Source organism: Sciurus vulgaris, assembly GCF_902686455.1.
Source record: "Sciurus vulgaris genome assembly, chromosome: 2".
NCBI lineage: Eukaryota > Metazoa > Chordata > Mammalia > Rodentia > Sciuridae > Sciurus > Sciurus vulgaris.
Genome location: NC_136462.1, coordinates 16,170,408 through 16,196,261, shown reverse-complemented (window position 1 = coordinate 16,196,261; position 25,854 = coordinate 16,170,408). Strand labels below are relative to the sequence as shown.

Sequence of the window (25,854 nt, the reverse complement as noted above, 5' to 3'; positions counted from 1 at the left end):
AACAGAACTGAACTTGACCACCTTTCAAAAACAGAATGTGCAAACGTGTCTGCAAGGGCCTTCAAATAAATCTCCTGCCTCCTCCCCCCTCTCTTCACCCTCTCACTAGCCATTGTGTTTGACCCATAATTTCCTTCTTGAAATCCCCCATGATTTCCCAGTTCTGTTGCTGCCCTTACGTAGGTTCCAGTTGGTTCCCTGAGCTGGTCCTGATCCTTCCGAAGTCCTTGTTTCCTCATCTGTACATAGCACCTGTGCCAATGACTGCTGCAAGGATCTAAGTAAGGCTAGGGCTGCAGGAGCATTCAGCATGGTCACTGGCCAGTTGTCAGTGCTCTGTGGCAATTGTTTTTATCGCTGGTCAGAAGCATGGGCGGAAACCCCGGCTCTGTTCCATGCCAGCCACAGGACCTGCGTGCTTTCTGGCCCTTAGGAAACTTATACTCCAGTTTTCCCCATGGTCAAACAGGGTCCCAGGAGCACCTCCCTCCCAGGACTCCCGGGGATGACTGAGATGAGGCAAGAGCAGTGCTCAGAGCTGAGTCTGCACACTCTGGGCAGTTTGAGCTGCATCATCTCCGTGGTCACCACCATCCCTCCCCAACATTCCGCCCTCCTGCAGTGCTGCTGGAATGGTCCAAACTGGGAACATTTCCCCCACAGGACTTGGCAAGCCTGTTCCCTCCCCAGGCTCAAGCTCACATGCCCGAGTGACACGAAGGTACAGACCCTCCAGCAGGTGGGGAGCACTGTGCACCTGGACAGCTGGAGTGTATCCTCCCACACCCAGCTACCTCTGCTCCCAAGAAAAGACGCAGCTGGTGCTGCCACATCTCCTGGCTGTCAAGAAAAGCCCGAAATCCAGATACTTAGGTGAAACTTCTGGATTTTTAAGACCTGGCGATGAATTCAAAATTTTCAAAATCACCCTGTCCAACCAACAAAACCCATCTGTGCACAGTGTGTGGGATCCACCCCTGTCCCTGGGGGCCATCAGTCTGTGTCTGCTGCCCCCATGGGTTAGGATCACTCACAAACTCTGCTTCTGAACACACAACTCCTCCGCCAAGCCTGTTCAGGTGGCCCAAAATGAGCTCCTTGTCCTTCTCAGACCCAGAGTCCTCAAGGCCACCTTTGCTGACCACACCTCGCTGCTGTGGCCCAAGCACCGGCCTCTGCAGATCGGCTCCCCACTAACAATGCACTTAGAGGCACTCACCAGGGATCTGCAGGAGAGCTAAGTGCTTTAATGACACTTGGGTATCGATCTAGAGACTTTTCTATCCCCCGACTCGGATTTCCCGCACAAGGCTGGTCTGCGGCAGTATGACTCTCAGAGGCCAGGGGCTGCTCTGGGAGGCTCTCCCAGGCACACAGGCAGCCTGCAACTGGGCCCGCAGACCCTTCTGTTGAAGGCGTGGAAAGCTCAGGACACAGTGCGTGGTTAAGCATCGCTTCCAGGAAAGGCATCTCTAACACTAGCCATGCCCACGTTGCCACGTTCAGGATTCAGTCCTGCAAGTGCAGCGTTTCAGTGGCTGCCCAGATCTCCACCTGTGCAGACCCAAGTCAAACGCGAGGACACCGGCACTCTGTATTACACCAGGCAGGGCTGCCTACGAAGACTGCTGGTGTGCAACCATTCGCTCATTCACTCAACAAGCACCGGCTGACTCGAGGCCAGACACAGCACTAGACTTTGGGATGGAGAAAAACTGAAACGTAAAAGATCCTAGGAGGGGCTGCAGCTCTGTGGTCGAGTGCTTGCCTACATGCACGAGGTCCCAATCCCCTGCACCACCAAAAAAAAATCTCCTATGACGAAAGTCTACTCCCTTAAACTCAGAAAGCCAGAGGGTGGTTGAAGCCACAAGAAATGATCTCTTCCAACATGCCCCTCCTGCTGAGGTCCAGAGTTGACCCCAAACTGCACACGTTGTTGGGTCACTAACGAGTGATGCAAAGACCAAACCCAAAGTCCTTGCTCCGAGTCCAGTGCTCTTTTCAAAGCATGAAATTCCAACTAAATCATTAGCAGAGTCGGGTGTCCAGGCTCAAGGTCAGCAAACCTTAACCTTCGAGGAGATGACCAGGCACATGTTCATCATTACCCTCAGGAAAAGAAAAAAGTTTCTGCAGGATTAAAAGGAGAAATGCTACTCTGTCAAGCAACCCCCCCACCCCAAAACCCTTCTAGAACAGTCTCACATGGTGTTTTTAGTTTAAATGTCCCTCAGCACTTAAGGAACAAGACACTCCGGTGATGCCAGAGGTTCATGAAGTATGGAGGGCAGGCGGACCTCTCGCCCTGGGCACAGTTTGTAAGTCCTGAATAAGGACACTCCCTCTGCCGGTGAGCTGGGTAGAGCTGGGAGGAACCAGGGGGCCAGGCAGCCCACCCCTCCCACACAGCCCTGCCTTTTGGAGGAAGCCTGCTGTCGTCTTCAAAGGGGAGATTGAGCTGTCTTTCATGCAACGGTTGGCATAAAAAGGGCTCTCTGTACAATGGTCTTCAATCTCCAGCAAATGAAAATCAATCAATCAGAAGGATGCTGTCACCCATGATCAAAGGGGAGAGTCAGACCTGAACAGACGTCTGCTGGGCCCCGCACCCAGGGAAGCAGGGGCAGGAATCAGAAGTCTTCGAGGTCCTCCCGGCCTCGTTGCTCTCGGTGAGGCCTGGACAAACAGGCTGTGTGTAGACAGAGCTATTTGGCCAAATGGCTGCAAACATGATTTATGAAGATGTTGGGTGCCTGGCTTCCAGGAGATTTGTGCAGCGAGCTATAGCTGTACCTTCCTGTAAGAGGCGAACATTCGCTCATCCTTCCTCACTGCAACTGAGCAAGCTACCGTCTTGGGCGCTAGTCCTGACTCTTCCCAAGTGAGAGGTTTCCTTTTTCACATCCCTGACTCGTGAGAGTTTAAGGATGTGTAGTTCTGTGTTTGACCTCCACCGGCCTCAGTCTCCCCCCATCTCTCTACTGCAAGGCTGCCCCTTCCTGGTGGAATTTAGCTTTATTGATCTCTACTTCTGACTTTGCTTGGCACTGCCTCATTCATTATTCAGGGAAAATCTGGCTATGAGACCGTGGTTTGACATCCTGCCAACAGGAGGCCGAGCAGGTGGGACCTCAGCGAGTTTACTCTGTAAACAACCAGAACCTACACAAAGCTGTGTACTTTCCACTCCTTTAAATCCTGGCTGTTCTGAAGAACAGATTATTTTCTGCATGAGTGACAGGTTAGCTCAGTAGGAAAACCAGACTCAATAACTTGGAAGTGAAGGTCCGATCTCTGCATAAACTAGTTCTTTTTGAGCAGGGAAACACCCAAAGGTACAGGTGGAAAAACGAACCCCTCGGTTGTCACCCATCCTGTGGGTGCAGCGGCAGGAGTGGCCCCTGCCAATCGTCACCACCAACTCCTCTGCCGATTCCTAAGGACACGTGGACACAGACCCAGTCCACTGTACCCCAGTGCCAGGCGTGCGGATGGTAGGGTGACACTGTCAAAGCTGTTACGGAAGAGGCAGACAATGGACCCATTCAGCCGTTTCGTCATTCTCCCCTTCACAGAAGACAGACATAAAGGAAATTATTGAAACCATAAGTAGAGAAGTTTGAATTAGAGAGTAGAAGAAATTCCTTTCAGAAATTTAGGCTGAAACATACTATTGAAGAAAGTAGTAAAATTGTCCTCTAGAGAAATCTTTTAAGAACAGAACTAATTACCACCTGTAAGTACCAATTTGTGCATAATCCCATCCTGCTGGAAGAGGCTAGATTGGAAAATCTCTCAAAATCCCCTCCGGGCTTCCCCTCTAGGTGAATTTTCACCATAAAAAGTTTGCAATGCTTCAGCTGCTTTTCAGTTGGGATCCCGGCACTGAGCTTCTCCCTGACCTGGGTTTTGGCTGACTTCACCCTCATCGCCTTGCAGAGTGAGGGGTGGGCGCCCGGGAGCCCTCTCGAGGGGCAACATTTCTTCAGAACACACCCATGAGAAAACAGGAGTGTGTGCATCTCACCGACCTCAGGGATCAGGTCCAAACAGCACAGAGGAGCCGTCCCAGCTGTCCGTCTACTTTGGAAAAGTAAAGGAGATCTCATGAAGAACCAAATGGCATGTGCGTCCATCTGCTTGACTGAAACTGGGAAGTCCTTGAACATGAACATGAACACACACACACACACAGAGGCTAGAACCATGACAAGTGAGTCTAGGAACACGTCTCAAAATCACTGTGAGCCACTGCCTGGGAGACGGCAGGTTCTGGAGCAGCGGTGTTTCAGTGGCTGGGGGTGACCGCAGGGATGACGGGGAGGCTGAACCTCGTGTTCTCTATTGTTTCAGCTCCCTGGAAGGGTGCAGGGAGGAAAAGGAAGAGGAAAGGAGAAAAGAAAGTCTAACCGTGAGAGGAGGGCCAAGTTCCGCGTTCCCAGGAATGGACAAAGCTGGGTGGGTCTCACTCTCCCACATCCCTCCCCGGATGAGGTGGATGACACTGCTACCCGAAGCCCGCAGGTCTAGGTGAGGCTCGGTTGAGGGCGTGCAGACACCTGCCAAGCTCAATGCCTGGACCACAACAGGCAAGCCCATGAGCTGCAGTCACTGACGCCCGGCAAACGCTGGCCTCAATTTTATTTTTTTTAAGGTAAGGTCTTTTTTTTTCCTCCTTTCTTTCTCCTTGCATGACCAATGTGATCCTACAATATACATGCAATCAGAAAAATGAGAAATTACACTCCATTTATGATTTATCAAAATGTATAAATGCATCCTGCTGTCCTGTACAACTGATTAGGACAAAAAACAAACAAAAAACACTACAGGTTCTGTGACGCCATGCCAGACCCATTACTCAGACTCCAGAAGGTGACATTCCCGGGCAGCCAATGAAGTCTGTTGCTATTGCCCTGCCTGAAGAGAGGGGACACAAGGTGGATTCATCTTACTGATCACTAAGGACCTCTCTCACATTTGTCTATCTCAAAAGGGCAAATGTCTCTTGGGACTTAATACCAGGAACCTCTGTGTTTCTCTTGAGTAGTAAGTACATTTTAACTTTCTCAACATTTAAACCATATAAATGATTATGTTTCTCTCTTTACCCTGGATACTAGGAAGCTCAGAGTCAAATTCATGACCATCACTCACCTCTTAAAACAAAACATAGAACTTATTCATTTAATATACCCACGTTGTCTTTTAACTTTACCTTAGGTTTACTGCCTTTATTTTCCCTTTGTTGTGATTTCTCTACTCCGTTTGTGAAAAAAAAAAAAAAAAAAAACCCTAGTTAGATGGCATATTTGCAAGCCATGTAACTAACTCATTTTGGGGAAATGCGGTGGGATACATTGTATAAGTTGATTACCTATAGGCAATGACAATCAGACCCTCTAACAGCTCTACGGCAGATGATAATGAGCATCAAATTTGAGACTAAGGTCTGGTCTGAGTCCACTTTTCGGCTTTGGGGTCAGCTCCCCAACAAAATCAAAATCTTCCAGCTCCAGTTCGCACAGAGCATCTGGAAGCAGACCTGAACTGCGTCTGAATACATATGTTTTAAGATTATGATAAACTTTAGAAAATAAAAATAGCAAAAAACACATTTAAAATCTGGAATGCCGACATCCTGACACCCGGTTCTGCAGCCACTTCCAACCCTGTCCAGCAGAGCCACACGCAGAACTTCTGAATTTCTGGTTCTTTTGGAAATGCCTCAGGTTGGTGATTGGAAATCCAGAGAGATAACTATCAATGCTAAAGTCTGCAGCTTTGGCCAACAGACACTGTGAGTCGATTGTTCAGGGCATGTGAACGTTATTCTAGTTATTTAAAAACGTATGGCATGTGCATAGTGAGCTCTCCTCGGAGGGGACCTAAATCTTTATTTATGTTTCATATACACCTTATACACATAGCTGGAAGGCAATTTTATACAATGTCTTTAATAATACTGTGTAAGAAACAAAAGTTATCTGGTGTGGAATTTTCCATTTATGTCATCATATCGATGCCCAAAAAGTTCTGCATTTTGAGCAGTTCAAATTTCAAATTTGGGGTTTTCAGGTTAAGGATCCTCAACCTGGAATGGTTTTTGAAAGTCTTGGATACTCTAAACAGCCTGCACACTATGTTCTTATGTAGCTCTTTTCCACTGAACTAACTGCCCAACCTCTACCTGGTCCCTGTGATCAAAAAGACTATCATCTGTAATGGAACCGCTCTCCTGAGAAGAGTCAAGACTACTCCTGATACAGCCAGGACTCAGGCTGGACCAGAAAGCTCTGAGCTGACAGGAAAGGCACCCCGTGTTCGTGGTGACTGGCGAGCCTGTCATGCACTGTTAAATACACATAGGTACCCTCTCCTTCCTAGACTAACTCAGCCTGTTAGTTTAGGGAGCGTGGGGGACCAGCCAAAGGACTCCTGGCCGGCACGTCTGGGTGCATCCATCTTTGTCCCCATCCTCATGTACATAAGCAATGGATCAACTATTTGTTATTTCTTTCACAGAGCAATTTAAGGATATGGGTCATATTTATTAAAAGAGGAAGATCTCTGACACATGCACTAGGCTCAAGGAAGGGTACAGTTTGGTTTCCCTACTCTCTGATTCTGTAGTATTCCAGTGTCTAACTCATGCTTGTAAGATCTCAACTAATGCTTAACAGCAACCCAACCAGCATGGACTAGAGGCAATGAATCTTAGCCCAGGCACACTCAAGATAAAATCCACGTCTGAACACATGTTGAACATCCCTCATTCAACATGCCTGTGATTAGACATGTTTCTGATTTGGGATGTTTTTTCCCCCCAGATTTTTGGAATGTTTATATAAACATGATGAGATATCTCAGACAGGGGACCCAAGTCTAAACATGAAATTCATTTGTTTGTCATACACATAGCTGGAGGTAATTTTATATGATATTTACAGCATACCCAGCATACTGGCTCCCACCCATCACATGAGGTCAAGCGTGGAATTTCCCATTGGTGGCATCGTTGCAGAACTCAAAAAGTTCAGATTAAATTTCGGATTTTTGGATTATGGTTGCGCGATCTTTTATTAATACAAAAATGATGCTAAGTTCTTTTTATTGTAACGCATGCTTAAGAGATTGGAAAACTTAAGAGGCAGCATTAACCACTTAGACAGTACTTACAAGAGCTGATGTATGGAGACTCTGGGTTTAATTGAAGACAGCAAATGGTTCACTGATCTGACAGGCCTTGCTGAACACCTTAATCATTTTGACAAATTCTGCACAGGAAGAGAATTTTTTTTTTTTTTTACAGCCAACCTCCAAGGTGCAATTACAACTATATGTGCCTTCAGTTGAAAAAGATCTTGGTTCTTATGTATTCCACTGGAAATCAGAAATCTCAGTGAAACTGGTCTGCTTATTTAAAAATCTCTAAAGTTTCCAAGTATCATGTTTTCTTCACCAACAAAAAGGTTGCTATGAAGTTTCAGTGTTCAAATAATCATTTCTAAAGTAATTACTCCGCCAACATAGTTACCCACCAAAATATTCTGAGGACCCACTTTTAAAACTTGTACAATTTGCCAACATGCTCTGGCAAAGACCTCCTGAAAGATTTTGCTAAAGAACTCCCCCCCGCTTTTTTTTTTTTCACATATAGTCACATAAGTTCATTCTAACCTATATTTCTGAACCTACCTCTTTAGTTATGAAATTATTTTATAAAAAAACCCACTCTGGGGAGAGACTGACATTTTCATAATCTTTGCCAGCTGGTCTGTTCAAAATGGAATCTAAATATTGTATTAAAAGTATCAATAACAAGCAAGTTTGGAGGGCTTGCTTAAAACACCCTTGAATTGTTAGAGAAATTCTTGTTACTTTGTGTTTCACCCAGTTCTAAATTACCACATTGATTTAACAAAATCTATGTCAATCCTGATTTTTAATCAGGTAATAAGTCTGAGGCTCACTCCATGTAAATAATAGAAATCTGAAATCAAATAGCCATAATGAGGCTGCTGCGGCCCACTCATTTTTGAAACTTTTTACTGAAGAAACCTATACCCAACAAAATCCACGTCCATGGACAGCTCGGTGAATTTTTCCAAACTATTTGCCTGGAGAACCAGCACCCAGACGAGCAAATGGAAGAGAGCTGCTAACATCTCTGAGCCCCTCTTCTGTCTCTCCTTCATTAGCTTGTATCCCCAGGACAACAGAACAGTGAAGCCTCTTCCAACATGGTCTCTGGTTAGTGGCAACACTGAACCAAAGTGATTGGATAAAAAGCAGACCCAAGGGTGGGCTCCCTGTGAGCTTCTACCCTCAGACTCGGTGGAACGTGTTCCGCTCACTTCTCAGAGCACCATTCCAAACCAGGGAGTCAAGGACTCCCAAGGAATTCTCACCAAATCATTCCCTCCCAAGTAGGACGCCCTGCAGGTATCCCCACCATCAAATCGAAAGTCTCAAAGACTTCTCCATCTCCCCTCCTCACACTGCTCACATACTTCCAACTAAAGATGATAACTACAGCTTCCATTTATTTATTATTTATTATTGATTCATTTATTATTGATTATAAGGTGACTGCACCAAGGATGTGCCCATCTTCTTGGGGTTGGTCCAGGAAACACCAGTGACTGGGTTTTCCAAAGAATTCCTTGTGTCCAAACTGCATTGTCCCAGGCTTTGCATTCGTGATCTCATTTAAAAATTTCATCACGGGACTAGGACTGTAGCCCAGTGGTAAAGCAGGGCTTAGCATGCACAAGGCCCTGGGTTCGATCCCCAGCACCCCTCTCCCCAAAAGAACTGTAGTATGAAGATCCCACATGGTGTACAGAGCAGGCATCAATAGCTCTATCAGTTGGGAATCTTTCCTTCTTAAGAGATTTTTCAAAATCAAATTCAAAAGGACTTACTGTCTCCTATGACTGGGAAAACCAGGGCCAGGGATGACTGTCAAACAATTCACGAAGTCCAATTCGGTCGGCCCTGGATTCGGCTCCATTTCTGGTGGAAATGGGCTGACAAGGTGCTCTCCTCTACTCACAGGTGGCTGCCAGCAGTCACTCAGGTGACAGTTTTAAATCTAGCATCTCCCCAGTATTCTCAGGAAACAGGTCTGAGAATTACTGTAACTGGACCAGCCTGGTTCACGTTTACCCAGAACCAACGCTGAGCCCAGGAAAACAGGAGGGCGAGCAAACGGGAGGACTGGAGGGGGGCGTTCCTTGGAAGCACGTGGCTGGCTGAATTGGGGGAATAGGGGACATTCCAGATGCAAGTTGGGATCAGTTTCCAAAAGGGGGGAAAAGGAACTATCTATCCATTACAGCAGCGCCCAAAAATAAAGAAAGAAAAATAAATAAAGAAAAAACCAACAGACACAAAAATGGTTGGGCTACAGGTGCCAGTATATATAGCCAGTAAGTGGAAGGTCTAAGGCCAGAACGCAGATCTTCCTATTTGAGACTCTTCCAGCTATTTTTTTTTTTTCATAATTGCTATTATTTATGGGTATACAGAACTGCCAAGGTCTCAGGGCACATGGTAGTGACAGTCAAGTTACAATTATTTCCCAGGGGCCCAGAATCTTGGATAATGACAACATTCACTTTCCCTAGCCGGACAGGAAGTGCTTCAACAGTGTGCCTTAATGAAGCTTGCCTCCCTGGTAGTGAAGAAGAGGAGGGGAATGGGATGCAGCTGCCTGCTACTGGACATTAACCTTGAGTAGCCAGCCTTCTACTCAAATTTCTGGGGGCCAAAGTTGACCCCACCCAGAACCCCAATTTTAGAGAATGAGGTGCTTTGGCTGTTAGCAAATGTATTAGTTAGCTCATGCTGCAGTAACAAACACCACCAACTGGGTGGTTTAAACAACAGGAATTTATTTTCCCAGTTCTGGAGGTGAGAAGTCCGAGATCAAGGTGCTGGCAGGTTTGGTTTCTCCTGCGCCCTCTCTTCTCCTGAGGTCCCTTCTCCCTGGCTTGCAAAAGGCTGCCTTCTTGTGTTCTTACAAGGTCTTTCCTCTGCATGTGAACATTCCTAGTAAGTCTTCCTCTTCTCAGAAGGTCACCAGTACCACTGGATTAGGGCTCTACTCTTAAATGCCCTCATTTAACCTCAATTACCTCTTCCATGGTTCTGTCTCCAAAGCTGGTTCCACTGGGAGTTCAGCTTCAACATATAAAATGGGGGGAGGGGAGGATTCAGTCCACAAGAGTGAATTATAAGCTTGCATTTCATAACTTCCATTGATTTCCTACAGTGTGCTAGGTACTACAAGTGCTAGGGATGGAGATAAGAAAACCCCCAGTCTTAAGGAGATGGTAGTCTAGCTGGACACAGAAGTAAAGGGACAAACAAATGTAGTGGTTCCAGCCACAGCACAAGGGTTCAAAGTCTGGGGAAAGAAAGGAATCAGGGAAGACTTGAAGGAAGGGGTACAGCCTGTGTAGTGATTTACAATGATTTTCCTGAACTGCGAGGCCAAATGTGCGTGTCATAGTCCTGATGTCATTTTAGACTCCAATGCAAAAGAAGTGTTATTGTATTTGCAGCAATGGCAAAAACACACATTTAACCACATTCACAAAGTAATGGGGCCCATACCAAAGGCACACGCACAGAGAATACATGAGTGTTATGGTTTGGATGTGAGGTGTCCCCCAAAAGCTCACATGTAAGACAGTGCAAGCAGGGTTAGAAGACAAATTGGGTTGTGCGGGCCTTAACCGCGTCGGGGAATTCATCCCAATGGAATTAACTGAATGGCAACTGAAGGCAGGAGGGTATGGGTCACTGAGGGTGTGCCTCTGGTGCACATATTTTGTACCTGGTGAGTGGAGTCTCTCTCAGCTGCCTGATTATCTTGTGAGCTGCTTCCCTCCACTACACTTGTCCACCATGATGCTCTGCCTTACCTGGAGACCTGAGGAATGGAGCCAGCTGTCTACGGACTAAGACCTCTGAAATTGAGAGCCCTCAAATAAACTTTTCCTCCTCTACAGATGTTCTGGTCAGGTCTTTTAGTCACAGCAGCAGAGAAACTGACTCAGACAATTAGCGCGTGGTGCACACATCTTTGAAAGCAAAGGAGAAACGTGAACCAGGGTGGAGACGGGAGATACCACCACTTCCCTTCTCAGCAGCTGGCTTTATTCCTTACGGGAAAGAGGATGGGGAGGTTCTCATAAATGCTGCAATGAGTGGGTCTGACCTGGGGAAAGAAGGGTGGGTTAGACAGAGTGACTTAGGGTAGATGGTGCTATTTAAATCTTATGTTTAAGCCAGGCTTATTGGGAAGGGTGCGAAACTAACAGCAGATATCCCCAAAATGGCAGCTGCTGCAGGATGGAGAACCCCTGCATCACAAGGTCACACGGTCAGTGCAAGGTGGACAGATCACTGGAACTGCAGTAGTCATGGCAGAGACTGAAGATGGAAACTCTGAGCAGGAAGTCGTACTGATTGGTTGAGGGTCTCAGACACACCACGCCATCGTCGGAGGTGGGAGGTGCTGCTGAAGGTGGGGTAGGGGGCACAGATGAGAGAAGGACTGGAATCTCAGATTACCATTCGTCTGGGATGCCTGCATATTTCTCTCATTATCCAGTCTACTTAGGAAAAATAATAATAATCACATCTTAAATCAGTATAATTTGAAGAGTAATTGACTAATGAAAATCCCGTTCAGAACCAAAGACATTGCCTCTTCAATCTCACTTGCTAGTTCCCAACTTAATTTTTAAAATTAAAACACCTCTAATGAGACTCGAAACTGTTGGCAATGAATCCAAAATGTGGTGAGGGGAAGAAAAGATGCTAAATGAGAAAATGTGTTCCATTTCAAAAACTATCACTCCACATGTGTGTGTTGGGGTTGGGAGACAGGGAGGCTGGGTACAGTTCTCTATATAAGCCCATTTAACTAAAAATGGCACACGCTGGGAGTCTGAGCCAATGAACTTGGAGGAAAATGAGGATTGCCTAAAAGAGCCCCCCCTGCCAACACCTTGGTTTTGGAAACTGAACCCGGGGGTGTTCTACCCCTATGCTACATCCCCAGCTCTTTTTATTGTCTTTTGAGACAGGGTCTCACTCAGTTATGCAGGCTGGCCTTGAACCTGCAGGAGAGCCCCCTAGGAGCTAGGACCACTGATGTACATCATTGTGTGCAGCCCTAAAATAGCCTTTTTGCTACAGACCTGAATTTGGCAATCACTCATAAAAACACACACTGTGTGCACTTTAACATATACACACCTACATACAACACTTTCATTTATGTGCACAACACACACACACACACACACACACACACACACAGAGCTTGGTTTGGTCCAGTACTTGAGTTTGAGCTTCTGTTTCTTCCTCTGATAGATCAAGACACCAACTACTTCTCCAGAAGGAAATGAAATCATGCACACAGGAGGGCCCTGTGACTGTTACAGGGTATACGGCTGCAGGCGTTATTGTTACCATGATCTCACTTCTGTTGCTTGAGGGACGTCACTACCTCTGGAAAGCTCGCCAAGCCCACCTTAAGTTCTTCCAAGTGACAGCAGAACCACCAGGTGGGCCTCCTAGGACAACAGAGGCTGCAATTTCATGGATGCACAAAAATCTCTAGTAAGATATTAAAAATAAATAAATAAATAAAGTAACTGGTGCTGTTAGTTTAGAGATCCCTAAAGTCAGGACTCGGGTTGTAGGCCAGGAAAAGCCTCCAAGCCGGCTGGTGTAAAAAGTGGAGCTCAGGGAGTTCAAGGTCAGAGCAGAAGCGATACAGCCCCTTCCTCTACTTCCTTGGGGGTGCTGGCGCCCCTGCTTTTACACTGTTATACTCCGTGTGGGTGGGTCATGGCACCAGCACGTTCTCTGGCCTCCCAGACCTGAGATGCAGTGGAGGACAAGACTCTGACCTGTGCCCACCCCTCCACCTATCACTAAGGTCACCAAAGGAGGGTGGCTCCTCCCTCTTGAGTGTTGGCAGTCCTGCGGGTGGGGTAGGCGGCAGATCCCACTGAGGAGAAAGCTGCCCCTATGGCTACTGTGATGTGATGCACTGTCCCTGTGAGTCACCCCCGAGTGGGCCTACAACCCTGCAACGGTTTAGAAGTAAAACCTTTGTTCATAATTGTTTCATTCCCAAATTGAGGCACAACCCAGAGACTGAAGCCTCCGAGTCTGGAATACAAGACGTTCGTGATTGACCCACATCCGGCCATTGTACGTGTCCCAGGCCTTCCGACCCTCATCGGGACATCATCCCAATCATGCACACAGCGTGGGAAATTAATCGACAAGAGGCAGGGTTCGAAGGTTTCCAATGACAGGTTATCAGAGACAAAGACCTGTGCTCCCCACAACCTGAGTCGAACAAGCAAAATCAGATCGTCCTGAGCGTGCTGTATTAAAAATCACAGCCGGGGAAAAAAGGGGGACCATGAATGTGTGCCATGGGACAGGGGACAAGTGCAACACAAGCCTTTCAAGACCTGCTGAAGTTCCTCACCCTGCGCATACAGCTGGCTGTCCCTCTGCCCCTGCCTCTCCCACTTCCTCTGGTCTCTGAAACCAATGTTGGGAAATATTTCAGGCTGGTACATATTCTGCTATAATCAGGAAGACCTAAGTGGAGAGACAGACAGATCATGAAAAAGTCCGCTCCATTCCAAGGAACCTTCTTTCTGCCACATTTCTGCAGGATCTCAGTCGCTCAAGTGTCACGAAGATTGGCTGATAAGGATTCAAGTTCTCCTCATGTGAGCATCCCAGGGATATCTGCCTTAATATACCAGGAGTTCCAGAGAGACTGAAAAGTCTTAAATACTCCCAAAGGCATAACTTCGGTTCAACTGAGGAAGAATTTTTTAAAAAATGTCATTGCTGTTTCTTCTGCTGTCATTTGGGGGTGGTCAGTATTGAGCACCTTAGGAGACTACAGGATGCCACCCAAATGCTATCAGATAATTTGCTCCATGTACTGGACAGTCAATCATCACCAAGCACTGTGCCTCTCTGTGCATTGATCCTTTCACTCCCCAGAATCCCATGACATGAGCAGTACCATTCATCGAACCAGAACGGTGGGCTCAACGCCGTCCGAGGAGTTGCTGGAGATCACTTGCTGGTGGATGGCACAGGTTGATCTTGGCCAGTTCCAAGTGCCACACTCTCCTATCCTGGTCTCCCTGCCTCTTCTGCAGCCAGGTCAAGGGCGACAGCACCTGCTCTTGCAGCACCTACTAAAGGCCGTGACGCTGCACAGATCATCATCAAACCTTGTGATAATTACAGTCCTCGGAATAAGTAGCCTTTTAAGACGGGTACTTTTTGCATTTTATAGTAGCTCAAAGATGTTTCTAAAACTTTTTCAAAGTCAGAAAGCAATCAGGCAGCAAGGCAGGGACTGGACTTGGTGTGCCTGATGGGAACGTGGATGTCAGATATCCTCTGCCCATGATCCATCACTCACAAAGGCCAGTCCAGCGAGCTGGAGGGAAACACCAGGGAGAGAGAGACAGGGAGGATGACAGCCAAGTTTTACTCTGGAGACTCACACGGGCCTGTGATAAAAGTCGGAGTGCCTGGCCATATTCCCCCCGTGCGTGTGCGCACACGCATCCCCAGACCTGCACGCATGCACACGTCCCAGGCTATCCTGGACACCCCAGCAGGTTCAGCTAGAATGCTCAGCCACACCTCCTGGTTGGCAAGGGAACCAACAAGAACACACACTTTGACCTCTTGCAGTTTACAGGTGGATGCTCTTAAGTCCACTTCTGAAACTGTAATGTGAACAACTTGCTCAGAACATATTCTAAAGAATTCTTCATTTTTATGTCTTTAGGCAACTTTATAAAACTGTTTCTCGACTTCCATCCAGGCACAGTTTCGCAGAACTTCAAGGGGAATGACTTTTTCAACGGTCCTTTAAGATCAAGTACTTTGATAAAAAGCATGCTTTGCAGTACAATATGATCCTTACTTAATCTTTGTATTTATAATCTGATACAATTTAATAGACTAGAAAAACATTTTTAAATGCTCAAAAATTAAACTAAAAAGGAAATATTCCTATCGATTAATATAAGTAATTATAATTGGTGTAAAACTGTCTATATCTTTCTACTAATAAAAATTTCACATAGACAACAATAAAATATTCATTCTGTTAAGGGCTGGGTTCCTTTCAGTCTGTTAATCTTTTGATGACTAATTTTAGGATTTCCCATTTTCTCTCTCTAGTCTTCAAAAATCATGAAGTGAACTGTACAAAACAGACATGTGCAAGGGGGACAAGGAGAAGCACCTTAATTACTTAAATGAAAGACAATAATACACGTATTCATTTCCATTTTTCTGTCTCTCCACTGTAAGCTGCTTTTATGGATGATAACAGCATTCTCCCTCTACTCCAGTCTGCAAAACACTGGCAAACATCAAAATGGAAAACCGTTTAGAAATATTGTGTTAGTTTGAACTACAGACTGGTCTGAGCCCTGCCCCGGCACCACCACCATTTTTAAACCATGGCTCTGTGATCAACAGGAAAATTACTCCAGGCCTTACTTTTTCCCATCTACAAAATGGGAGTAATAATGCCCAATGCTTAAGGCCAATGTGAAGAATGTGTCCAGCCTGATGCAAATGGTCCACTGTTCAATGATTCCATTTATAAGAAATGCAGAGTGGATAAGTCCATAGAAATGACGCAGGTTAGTGGTTGCCAGGGGCTGGGAGGGAGGAAGGAGGAGGGACAGGTACTGAGTCTCTTCCGGGCTGTGAGTGACTTGGAACTACTCACAAGTGATGGTTGTTCAACGCTGTGACTGTGCTACGTGCTCCTGAGCTGTGCACTGTAAAATGGTTAATTTTGTTAAATGAATTTCACCTCAATTACAAAAATGCCTAATAGGTATTAGGTCCAGATGGTGAAATTACGAGTACTGTTTATTTCCATATTTACATTACTGTCTTCTATCTTCTACAACAAAAGATCATTATTTTGATAATAAAAGCAGTAGATATTATCTGGGGGCTGGTGATGGTGTGGGGCGGGGGGGATAGTTAAAATGTCCCAATGCTGGTACACCTATACAAAGCCACGGATCCCGCCACCCTGCCAACACCTGCATGGGTACCTTCCATGAGGGCCCCACCCCTTCTTTCTTCTTCCTGCAACTCTGTGCCTCTGCTTAGTGAGGTTCCCACTTCCTAAGCTGCTGCTTCTTCACTGTCATTATGGGCCACCATCCTTCTTTCACTATAGTCCAGGTCTCTGGTTTAGCTCAGTACTCTGACCTTTTCCCTCCTTTTCAAGCTACACTTCCCTGAACATCTTATCTATGTCCATAACTTCAACAGTCACTCCTGGATTAGCAACTTCCAGGTCCTGCCCCATCTCTTCCAAACTCCAGCCTCAGTTTCTGCCTCCTCCTGGGGCAGCCACCCTGAGACATCAGATCCAGCCCAGAGGTACCCAGCAGGTGCCCGGCCAGAGGAGGTGCACAGGAAATGCTCTCCATTTCCTATCCTCAGGCTGGTAGCCCCCGACTGCCATTGCTGCCCCCTAGCCTGCTGACCTCTCAGGGTGTCACGTGGGATGGATTTCCACTCAGGAGGCTACTAGAGACAGGGCAGAGACAATAACTGAAATGAAAGTCAGGACATGTGACCAGTGGTTTCTGAGATTGGACACCAGCCTGCAGTCACTGGGGAAGCTGGGGTGACTGGAAATGGGGCAAATCTGAAAGATCAGAATTAACCAAAGACCTTTTCTGAAAATTCCATTTCCTTATACTTTCTAACTAAGGTAAGAGGAAGTGGTCAGAAGAGCCTAAGGGCACCCCTTTAATCCCACCCTGGCTGTGAGCAGAACGGGCAGCTGACTTCATTACTGTAGTTACATAAAAATCTTTACTTGGTACAGAACAATAGGACAAATAATGCCAAGAAAAAGGGGCCCCTCCTTAAGCCCAGTGGGCCTTCCTGGGCCAAAGGAGGACAGAAGGCAATTAGGACTTGGGGCGAAATATAGAGGGTGGTCCCCCCACGCCCCCGTTCCTTCTGTTATTACTGTTTTTTTCAAATGGGTGTGCTGGAAGCAAGGATCAGGAGGCTTATGCGTTAGGCGGTGGATGCCCTGGTTTGCAAAATGGACAAAAGAGTCAGCTTGTGGAGTAGATGAAAGAAGCTGAAGAGCCCAGGGCAGCAGCTCCAACCAAATGGAAAAGAGATGGGTGGGGGCGGGGCGGGCCCGAACAGAGGCCAGGCCAAGGCCAGCCGTGGGGTCCCGTGTGACGCCCAGCTCATATCACAAAGAAAAGCCAAAGGGGGCGAGGATGGAACCTTGCAAAAGAGAGAGGTTCAGGAACACGAGTCCTCTGAGAGTTTTGGAGCATTCCACTTTGAACACACGTGCCGGGAATAATGACCAGAAGCCCCAGGCCTAATAAAGGCAGGGGGTAAAACACTCAGGACCATCAAGCGACGATCCTCAAGTGCCTGGGAGGTGCCAGGCACTGGGCTGACGTCCACATTCACGGTTCTCCTTTAATCTTCACGGAGATTCTGAGAAACATCTCAGAGCCCCATTTTACGGTCAAAACTGCAGCCCAAGTTCAAAGAACTGCGGCCCAAAGAGGGAAGAGCTCGAGCCTGGGCTGGTGGCACTTCCCCCCACCTCGGTGTGTCCTCCCCGCCCCCCCACTTTCTGCACACCTGCAGCTTCTACTCATGCTTAGAATAAGGGACAGAGCTTCATTTGTGAGCTAAGCCACCTCTCAAAGCAGCAGTCCCAAGGAAGGAAAGCAGAGTCTGAGCTAAGACAGGAAGAGCTGTCTTTCATATCTGTGTTGGAATCCAGCAGGACCTGGGCTCCCTAGTCTTTTGCCCCATGCTGAGACTGCCCCTGTAATAGAGAAGAAGCACTTTAGCAGGAAAAGTACAAGGCACAAGGAAATCATTGGGAGGGTTTTAGCCCTGTTTTCCTGCCATCCAGAGTGGCACAGAATTGCTACAGTAGAGATCCTGGCGGGAAATTTACCATGAGCTATTGATACTACAAGTTTTCCTGATATAAATCCAGAGTCCTCACAAGAACCCCAGGAGACGAGCATTATTACCCCCAGAGGGCCGTAGTGGTTAGCTCTGATCTGAGCTTTGTGTGTTGGAGGCTTGGTCCTCAGTGCGGTGGTGTTAAGAGGTGGTGGAACCTTTGACGGACAGGAGGAGCCTACGGGAAGGTGTCTGTGAGGCCATTCAGGGTGCAGCCCTTGGAAGAGATTGGCACTGGCCTTGAAGAATGAGTTCTCAGGACAGATCTATAAGAGGAGCGAGGCTGGCCCTCACCTCTCTCTGGCTTCCTGTCTCACCCGGTGATCTCTTCCACCCACTCTTGTCGTGGAGGGCCATGAGGCTCTCATCAGAGGCCAAATCAGTGGGGCTGCCTGATCCAGGACGATCACCCTCCAAAACTGTAAGCTAAATAAACCTCTTATCTTTACAAATAATCTAACCTGAGGTATTTTGTTATATCAACAGCAAAACACAGAGGTTACGCCAATTGCCCAGGAAGCGAACATAGGTTTATTTCCAGGTTGGTTGAATCTATAATTCATTTCCTCCCTTAGATCCATGAGACCTTTGAGAAAGGTCTCATTTCAGCAAAGGGCTCTTCAGCCAGCCTGCCATCACCCTGTGTCCTCTCTCCTTGGACCCACAGGGGACACAGCAGGCTGAAGGGAATGTTCTTTTTCCATTAAGACAGAACAAGGCTTCAAAATCCATTTTAACCTACTTTTTGGAAGTTGCTACAATAATCAGAACTGGTACTTAACAGGGAACCTCTACCATCCCAAGGTTCACTCTTTAACTTGCAGGTAAAGAAAAGCGCAGTCCTACGGATGCCAGGTGGCTTGACTAAGGTCATAGGGCTTACCAAGGGGCAGGGTTGAGAACAGAACCCAGGTGCCCCTGACTCATCATCCAACCAGGAATGTTGGAAACGCATTCCCTATAGCAAGTCATCTCATAACCCCAGCCGACCTCATGCACCTTTTACCAATGGCTCGGGCCCTTGTGTACATGCAGGAACGACAGGCACGTCAGAGCAGACCAGTTTCCATTTTCCCTATTTGCTTTTGGACTTGCAGTAGCATAATCCTGCTCTGTACACTGAAATTGCCTTTAAGGTTTCTTTCCATTTCATTAGTTTGTCAGCAGTGAATGGAAATAAAAATCTGTTATGCATGTGATAGAATTTATTTTAATACTATATCTGCATCCTAAAGAAAGAGATTTGATAATAATTAGTGGCCCAGTACCAGAGTGATAGAGAAAAAGAAGGTGAAGGGAAGGACAGAGGGAGCAGGGTGTCAAGTTACGACTGGGAAGGCTGGTAAAACTAGAACTCTGGAGCCAGGCGTGGTGGCACACACCTATAATCCCAGCAACTCAGGAGGCTGAGGCAGGAGGTTCCAGAGTTCAAGGCCAGCCTCAGCAATTTAGTAAGACCCTGTCTCAGAATAAAAAATAAAAAGGACTTTGGGATGCTGTTCAGTGGTAGAGCACCCATGAGTTCAATCTCCACCTCCAAACAAAGAAGCAAGCCCAGGGCGCTGTCACTGCTGATGGCAGCTGAGCTTCTGGAGAAGGTGATGCAAGCAGCCTTGCACAAGGCCAGGATGCACGGTCTGATCACAGAGTGGGCCCTGGGGACCTCTGGCCTACCACAGTGCCTGACACTCAGGAATGCACTTGCAGGGGGAATGTGCGGGTGGGCTCATGGACGCCTGGGCTCAGAGGAAGAGAGGAAATTAAAGTGAGCCCAAGTGGTCACCTGGGGTAGAATGAGAAAGGCAGACAACCAACTCTGGGGAGTGCTGAAGCCCACAGGGCCTAGAAGGCCACAAGAGGGTGACAGATGAGATCGGCAGCAGTGTGCAGCCACTTTTAGCAGAAGGCTCGAAGCTAGCAAGGGCAGATGCCATAGGTCATCTGGGATGACACCATCGGGGACCAAAATGAAGTCAGACCAGGGGTGAGGAATGGCTTCAATCATGAATCATGGACTCCTTAAAATAATTCATGGCAGGGTGCGGTGGCGCACACCTGTCATCCCAGTGGCTCGGAAGGCTGAGGCAGGAAGATCGACAATTCAAAGCCAGCCTCAGCAAAAGCGAGACCCTAAGCAACTCAGGAGACCCTGTCTCTAAACAAAATACAAAACAGGACTGAGGATGTGGCTCAGTGGTTGAGTGCCCCTGAGTTCAAAAATAATAATAATTCATACAAGAGTGATGTTCAAATACAGCAACCTAATTTTAGTGATAGGTGAATGAATGTGGGCAGGGAGACAGGGAGTTTGGAAAAGTAAAAAAATATTTAAAAACCTCAACTCTTCATTAAGAAAATAAAAGAGATTGTTAAACTAACTATATTTTTTAAGATTAGTATTTCAAATACATGAAGGTCATAACACGGAGACATATCCGTGTCAATGGGACTGTGAGGGACACCTGTCAGCTGGCCACTCCTGCAAGGTTCTGAATAAGCCACACTTGTTTGGATCTGCTCAGGGTCCCATTTAGACAATGGGTTTGTCCCCTTCTGGGGCTCTGCTTGGTTTCCGCTCTGAAGAACTGAAGTGCTCTCTAGCCTGCCGAAACTGCTAGCATACTAAAATTGTCTTTCACAAGCTAAATGGCATTTAAAATAAATACTGTCAATTGATGAAATGACCAATTATGTTAAGTACCCCTGCCTGGTGTAATCCAAACCAAATCTTACCCTATTATCCTCAAAACTGAGAGGTGATTCAGCAGCCCCTCTTGCCAGCGATTCTGAACCAAAACACAGACACTGCACTCGACACCCAAGAAGGACCTCCAGTACTTCCAGTTAAGTCTTGCGATTGGTTTTGTGCTGGAAAAAAAATAAACGTACTACGTTTCCACTCGACGGCTTATAAACCAAACAGCCTCTAGACCACAGATGCTGCTTCCCCGCTGCAACTCTTAAGTCATTTTGGTTTCTTTTAGGTTTTCACTTCCATTACTTCCCCTCATGACATCACGTGACAGATGGTCCCCGACTGATGGATTTTCCAACCTTACGGTGTGCAAAAGCCACGCACATTCCGTAGAACCGTGCTTTGAATCTCCATCTGTTCCTGAACTAGTGATAGCAGGTCCACTTCTCTCCTGTGATGCTGGGCAGTGACAACAAGCCGCAGTTCCCAGTCACACCCCGGACCAGGAGGGGACACTACCCACTCTCCACAGGATGTGTGTCAGATCCACTCCCGACCCATCTTCTGCTCACGAGGGACTCATCTGGCTGTGGTCCCATCGTAAGCAGAGGAGCAGGTGACAACATCGGCCAAGGTGTCTACGGAGCGCTCGAGTTCTGCGCCTCCGCCACCAAGTCCCCACCGCTGTCACGCCACGCGCCCTGTGGCTTCCCTCTCTGGCAATGCCATTTCTGCCACTTCTACACTCGCACCTTCGGGCTTTCAAGGCCCTGCTCAAGCGTCAGTTCTCCCCCAAGCAGCAACAGTCCCTCAGCCCCCATCATCCTGTCCACAACAAGGCTCCTTCTTCTACACGAGGTGGCACATCTGCTTGTGTACACAGCTGCATCTGCAGCCTCTCCACCCTGGACAACTGCACACAGGAGACTCGTTGCCACTCCTCTCTGGGGATGGGTGTTCCAGTCCTGCTAGGCCTCAATCCCAAACTCTGCCTGGACCCCACTTACAAAGTTCTTTCCTAGTCTAATTATCTTAACAAAACAAACCAAGAACATCGACAACAATAACAACAACAACAACCCACTACTTTTATTTCTATATGAGGAAAAGGGGATTTGTGAGCATAACAATAAGAAAGTGGGCATAGACAGCCCGGTATGGGGGCACAGGCCTGTAATCCCTGAGGCTCAGGAGGCTGAAACAAGAGGATCACAATTTTGAGGCCAGTCTCAGCAACTCAGAGACCTTGTGTCAAAATTTATAAAGGGCTGGGGTTGTGGCTCGGTGGTTAACCACCCCAGGTTCAATCCCTAGGACCAATAAATAAATAAGAAAAATTAAAGTGGGGATAAATCAGGTACCCTTTCTTCCACTTGATTCTAACCTGAGCCTTCCATTGTTGTGACCGGGCCTCTTCTTTACTCAGCCATACATTTATTTGTAAAAGTTTTGCTAGTGGGCATTACCAACTTCTGGCTGCCCTGTACCACTCATAAAAGGCACAAAAAAATATTAATTAGAATGACAACCATTCAAAAAATCTTATTATAATAAAAGTATCTCAAGAACTTGAGATAGAGCCAGACACAGAAGCCCACACCTATAATCTCAGCTACTCAGAAGGCTGGGACAGGAGGATTGCTAATTTGAGGCCAGCCTGGGCAATTCAGCAAGACTCTGTCTCAAAATAAATTTAAAGGGCTAGGGGTGTAGCTCAGTGGTATAGCACCCAGGTTTCAATCCTGAGTAGGACCCCCCCCCCCCAAAAAAAAAAAAAAAAAAAAAAACTTTAGACAGAATGAAATAACACAGAAAAAACTTAACAAGTCTTTGCCCACACGCCCAAACTCTCGCCAAGATTCTCCTGATTTTCAAAGGTATAAAAAGCAATATATAGGTTGTACTTGATTGGACGTAGATCCAATGAGCATATGTAGTTGGTACTAGCTTAATTCCCAGTGTGTAGAGCAATCAGGGAATTTTTAAATCGTGAAGTCTACATCCACAAGACACAAACTCACACTGCAATCACTCAGCGTCAGAGGCTTTATCGACACTTCTCTCGTGTTTTTGCCCCACAGAAACAAAGAACAACTAACATGCACAGAGCAAATCTTACCTAATGTGGATCTGAATGAATAAAAATCCCGTAAGAAAAGGTGCTAAGAAAATAAAATCTCTTTTCTTGAAAAAATTCCAATCATTAATGATATTCACATATTGCTACATTGTTCTAGAGGAAAAAGGAAGATGCATAACTTTGAAATCCACTAGAGAAAAACCCAAAGCGGGCCATCACCAGTTTTTTTTTAATTATATAATCTGAAGGAAGAACAGAATACATCTTTTTTAATTAAGTACTAATTCTTGAGAGTGGAGGCAGTTCCTTTTATTTTCTTAGACATTTAGGATATCTATGATGACTACTAAAATTAGGATTAATCAAACTTACCTGCCTAAATTGCACCTTTACCAAGCCAAGTGCAAAGAAATTCTTAAGCTCTTGATTTTACAGACTATGAAAAAGATAAAATGCAATCGCACGGTCTATAAAACCACCAATGTGATGACGTCTCTCACAATTGTTTGAGCTCCTTAGGAAACCTGAAGATAAATGTCACTTTTCCTAGCCACACTGATATTCTACCCCTTCACATGTGTGGCTGACCTCGGTGTACACTTTGAAGGGTAGAGGCCAGCCAGCTCTGGACCAATCAAAGGCACCATAAGCCAGCATGGTTCTGAAGTGTGCTGCCCTGACTCCTGCCAATCAAGAGGTTAAAGGACAGAAAACCAGAAGATACTTGGAGGCTGGTTTATCTACAAAGGACATATCCAAAACTGCCATAACACAAAGTAATTTCTAAAAGCATCTGAAATCCCCCCCCTTCTTTTTTCTTTTGCTATTTTTAATCATTTATTCTTAATTTTATCCATCTCAAAAGTAAAAGTAGTCGGGCACCATGGCACATGTACATAGCACCAGCTACTTAGGAGGCTAAGGCAGGAGGATCACTTAAGGTCAGGACTGGAGGCCAGCCTGGGCAACACAGTGAGACCCTATCTCCAAAAACCAAGTCCCAGCAGAAGCGGAGATGATAGGCAGTTTGAATTTCTTAAGAACACTGGACAGGAACTAGTACAGGGCAGCAGAGAATAGGCAAATATCAGGAAGTGTGTCCCTGAGCAAATGACGCTGCAGGACAGGTGAGGGGGGGCTATGCTCTGAGCTGCCGCACCAACCGCAGCTTCCCAGGTGCACGTAGACATCAGGGACAGCGAGGAATGAGTGCACCTCCACAATGCCCAGGGTCAGAACTCTGAAACCATCCCGTTGCCAAGAGCTGGACACACATGAAAGGGTTTGCTCTCCGCAGCCCAGCGCATACAACATGTCCATGTCCCCGCTGTCCCGTCATTCCGATTCTACAAAGGCAACCCGAACACTCTGGAACGGAACCAGTGACAACGGGCCAAAGAAGCAGTCCCGGGAAGCCCGATTTCAGACCCATGATTCACGGCAACCAAAGACATGAGTGGGAAGAAAGAGAGAAGCGGGCACACAGACCAACCACGGCAGGCACGCTTCTCCAGGGGCAGCCACCCTGGTTGGCATGGAGCACGCACGAGGCAGGAGCGAGGGGCGTGCGGGAGCAGCGAGGCCTCCGAGACACCTACCTTGCAGAAGGGCTCCGTTTCTCTTGAAGAAGGTACTGCCCGGCCAGATGGGTGGACCTGATGTGCTGAAAGAGAAAACAAGCAAGGGTCAGAAACCTGCGCCCTGCCCAGGCAGCCCTCACAGCGTTCCCAGGGGTGCCTGACTGGCATCCTCTGAAAATGTAACTTTAAAAACCATTAGGTTTCTTCAACTGTCATGTGAGCACTCTGGTTACCATCTTGGCCCCTGGTCACGCCTGGGCACTGAAATCGCCTGCAGGTGAACAAATAGCAAACACACAGCGCTTGGCAGCACCGCTCAGAACTTCAACATGTTTGCTAACTTGTTCCTCATTTTGTGAATTTACACGGCAAAGAACACCTGCCCGTGGCTTCTGAAACCAAGTGGGTTTTCTTCGGGCACTTCCAGGTGCCACCTGCCCATTATAAATGTGTGCTTGCCCCGCTGGCATCTCTACCACCAAATCCTTCCTGGGCAGCTCCAATCTTGATCAACTCCCTCCTCTCAGGCTCTTGTTCGCATCCTGTTTTCCATTTCTTGACTTAAAAATGTCGCACTCCATCCCCTATAAAACACTTTGCAGACAGTTACCACCCACGGTCTGCTAACCCGAGAGGCAAGAAAATAAGGAAGATCAATATTTCACAAAGACACTTGCTGCTCTTCTAGATGAGCATTTTCACTGTTTGAAAGCATCCAGTGGAAAACTTTACAACCAAGCCAGGCTTAGTAAAATATTCTTAGTGTGGAAAAGTAGGTTATTCTAGAAAGGATTGGTTTAGATTAATGGTAGAAAGCACTTAGCTCAAAATGTTACTGTGTCTGAGAGGCAGTATAAATTACTTTCACCAAAATAGTACACGTGATATTGATATTGGTTAATGTATTATCAATCACATTCAGCATTAAAAAAAATAATAAAAACTTGGTCTGAGGAATACATTTGTAAGTCTGACAGACACACACACACATACACACACACACAGAAATCTAAAGGGCTATATAATGAATGCTTCACTGGCTAACTGGGGTCTCTGGCTATACAGGATGGTTGTGCCCTTAACGAGGAGAAATGCAATGATATTCTGCCTATCAGAATTTCATAACAGGAGGTACAGAGTCTTGCAGTATAGGAACATAATACATGATTGAGGAAAAGTAGAGAGTTACAGCCTAAAAAGACTATTAAGCATCAAGAGTGTGGTAGATGTGCTAGAAAACACATACAGGCATATCTGGTTTACTGTGCTTCAAAGATAAGGCAGGGATTCTTTTTTTTTTCTTACCATTAAAGATTTCTAGCAAACCTGGGTCAAGCCAGTATATCAGCATCCTTTATCCAACAGCTCAGATGATCGTTAGCATTTTTTTTTAGCAATAAGGTTTTTAAATTCATTTGCAC

General features: G+C 46.6%; 1 protein-coding gene across 8 annotated transcripts in view; it reads right to left on the bottom strand.

Moving 5' to 3' along the window:
* Positions 1 to 25,854, bottom strand: part of FOXN3 (forkhead box N3) — a 403,349-nt gene that overhangs the window by 87,251 nt on the left and 290,244 nt on the right. For all 8 annotated transcript variants that reach the window (XM_079129282.1, XM_079129288.1, XM_079129289.1 and 5 more), the window contains one exon: positions 24,452 to 24,516. In XM_079129282.1, the coding sequence (XP_078985408.1) occupies positions 24,452 to 24,516 (65 nt within the window). The remainder of the gene's footprint in view (positions 1 to 24,451; positions 24,517 to 25,854) is intronic.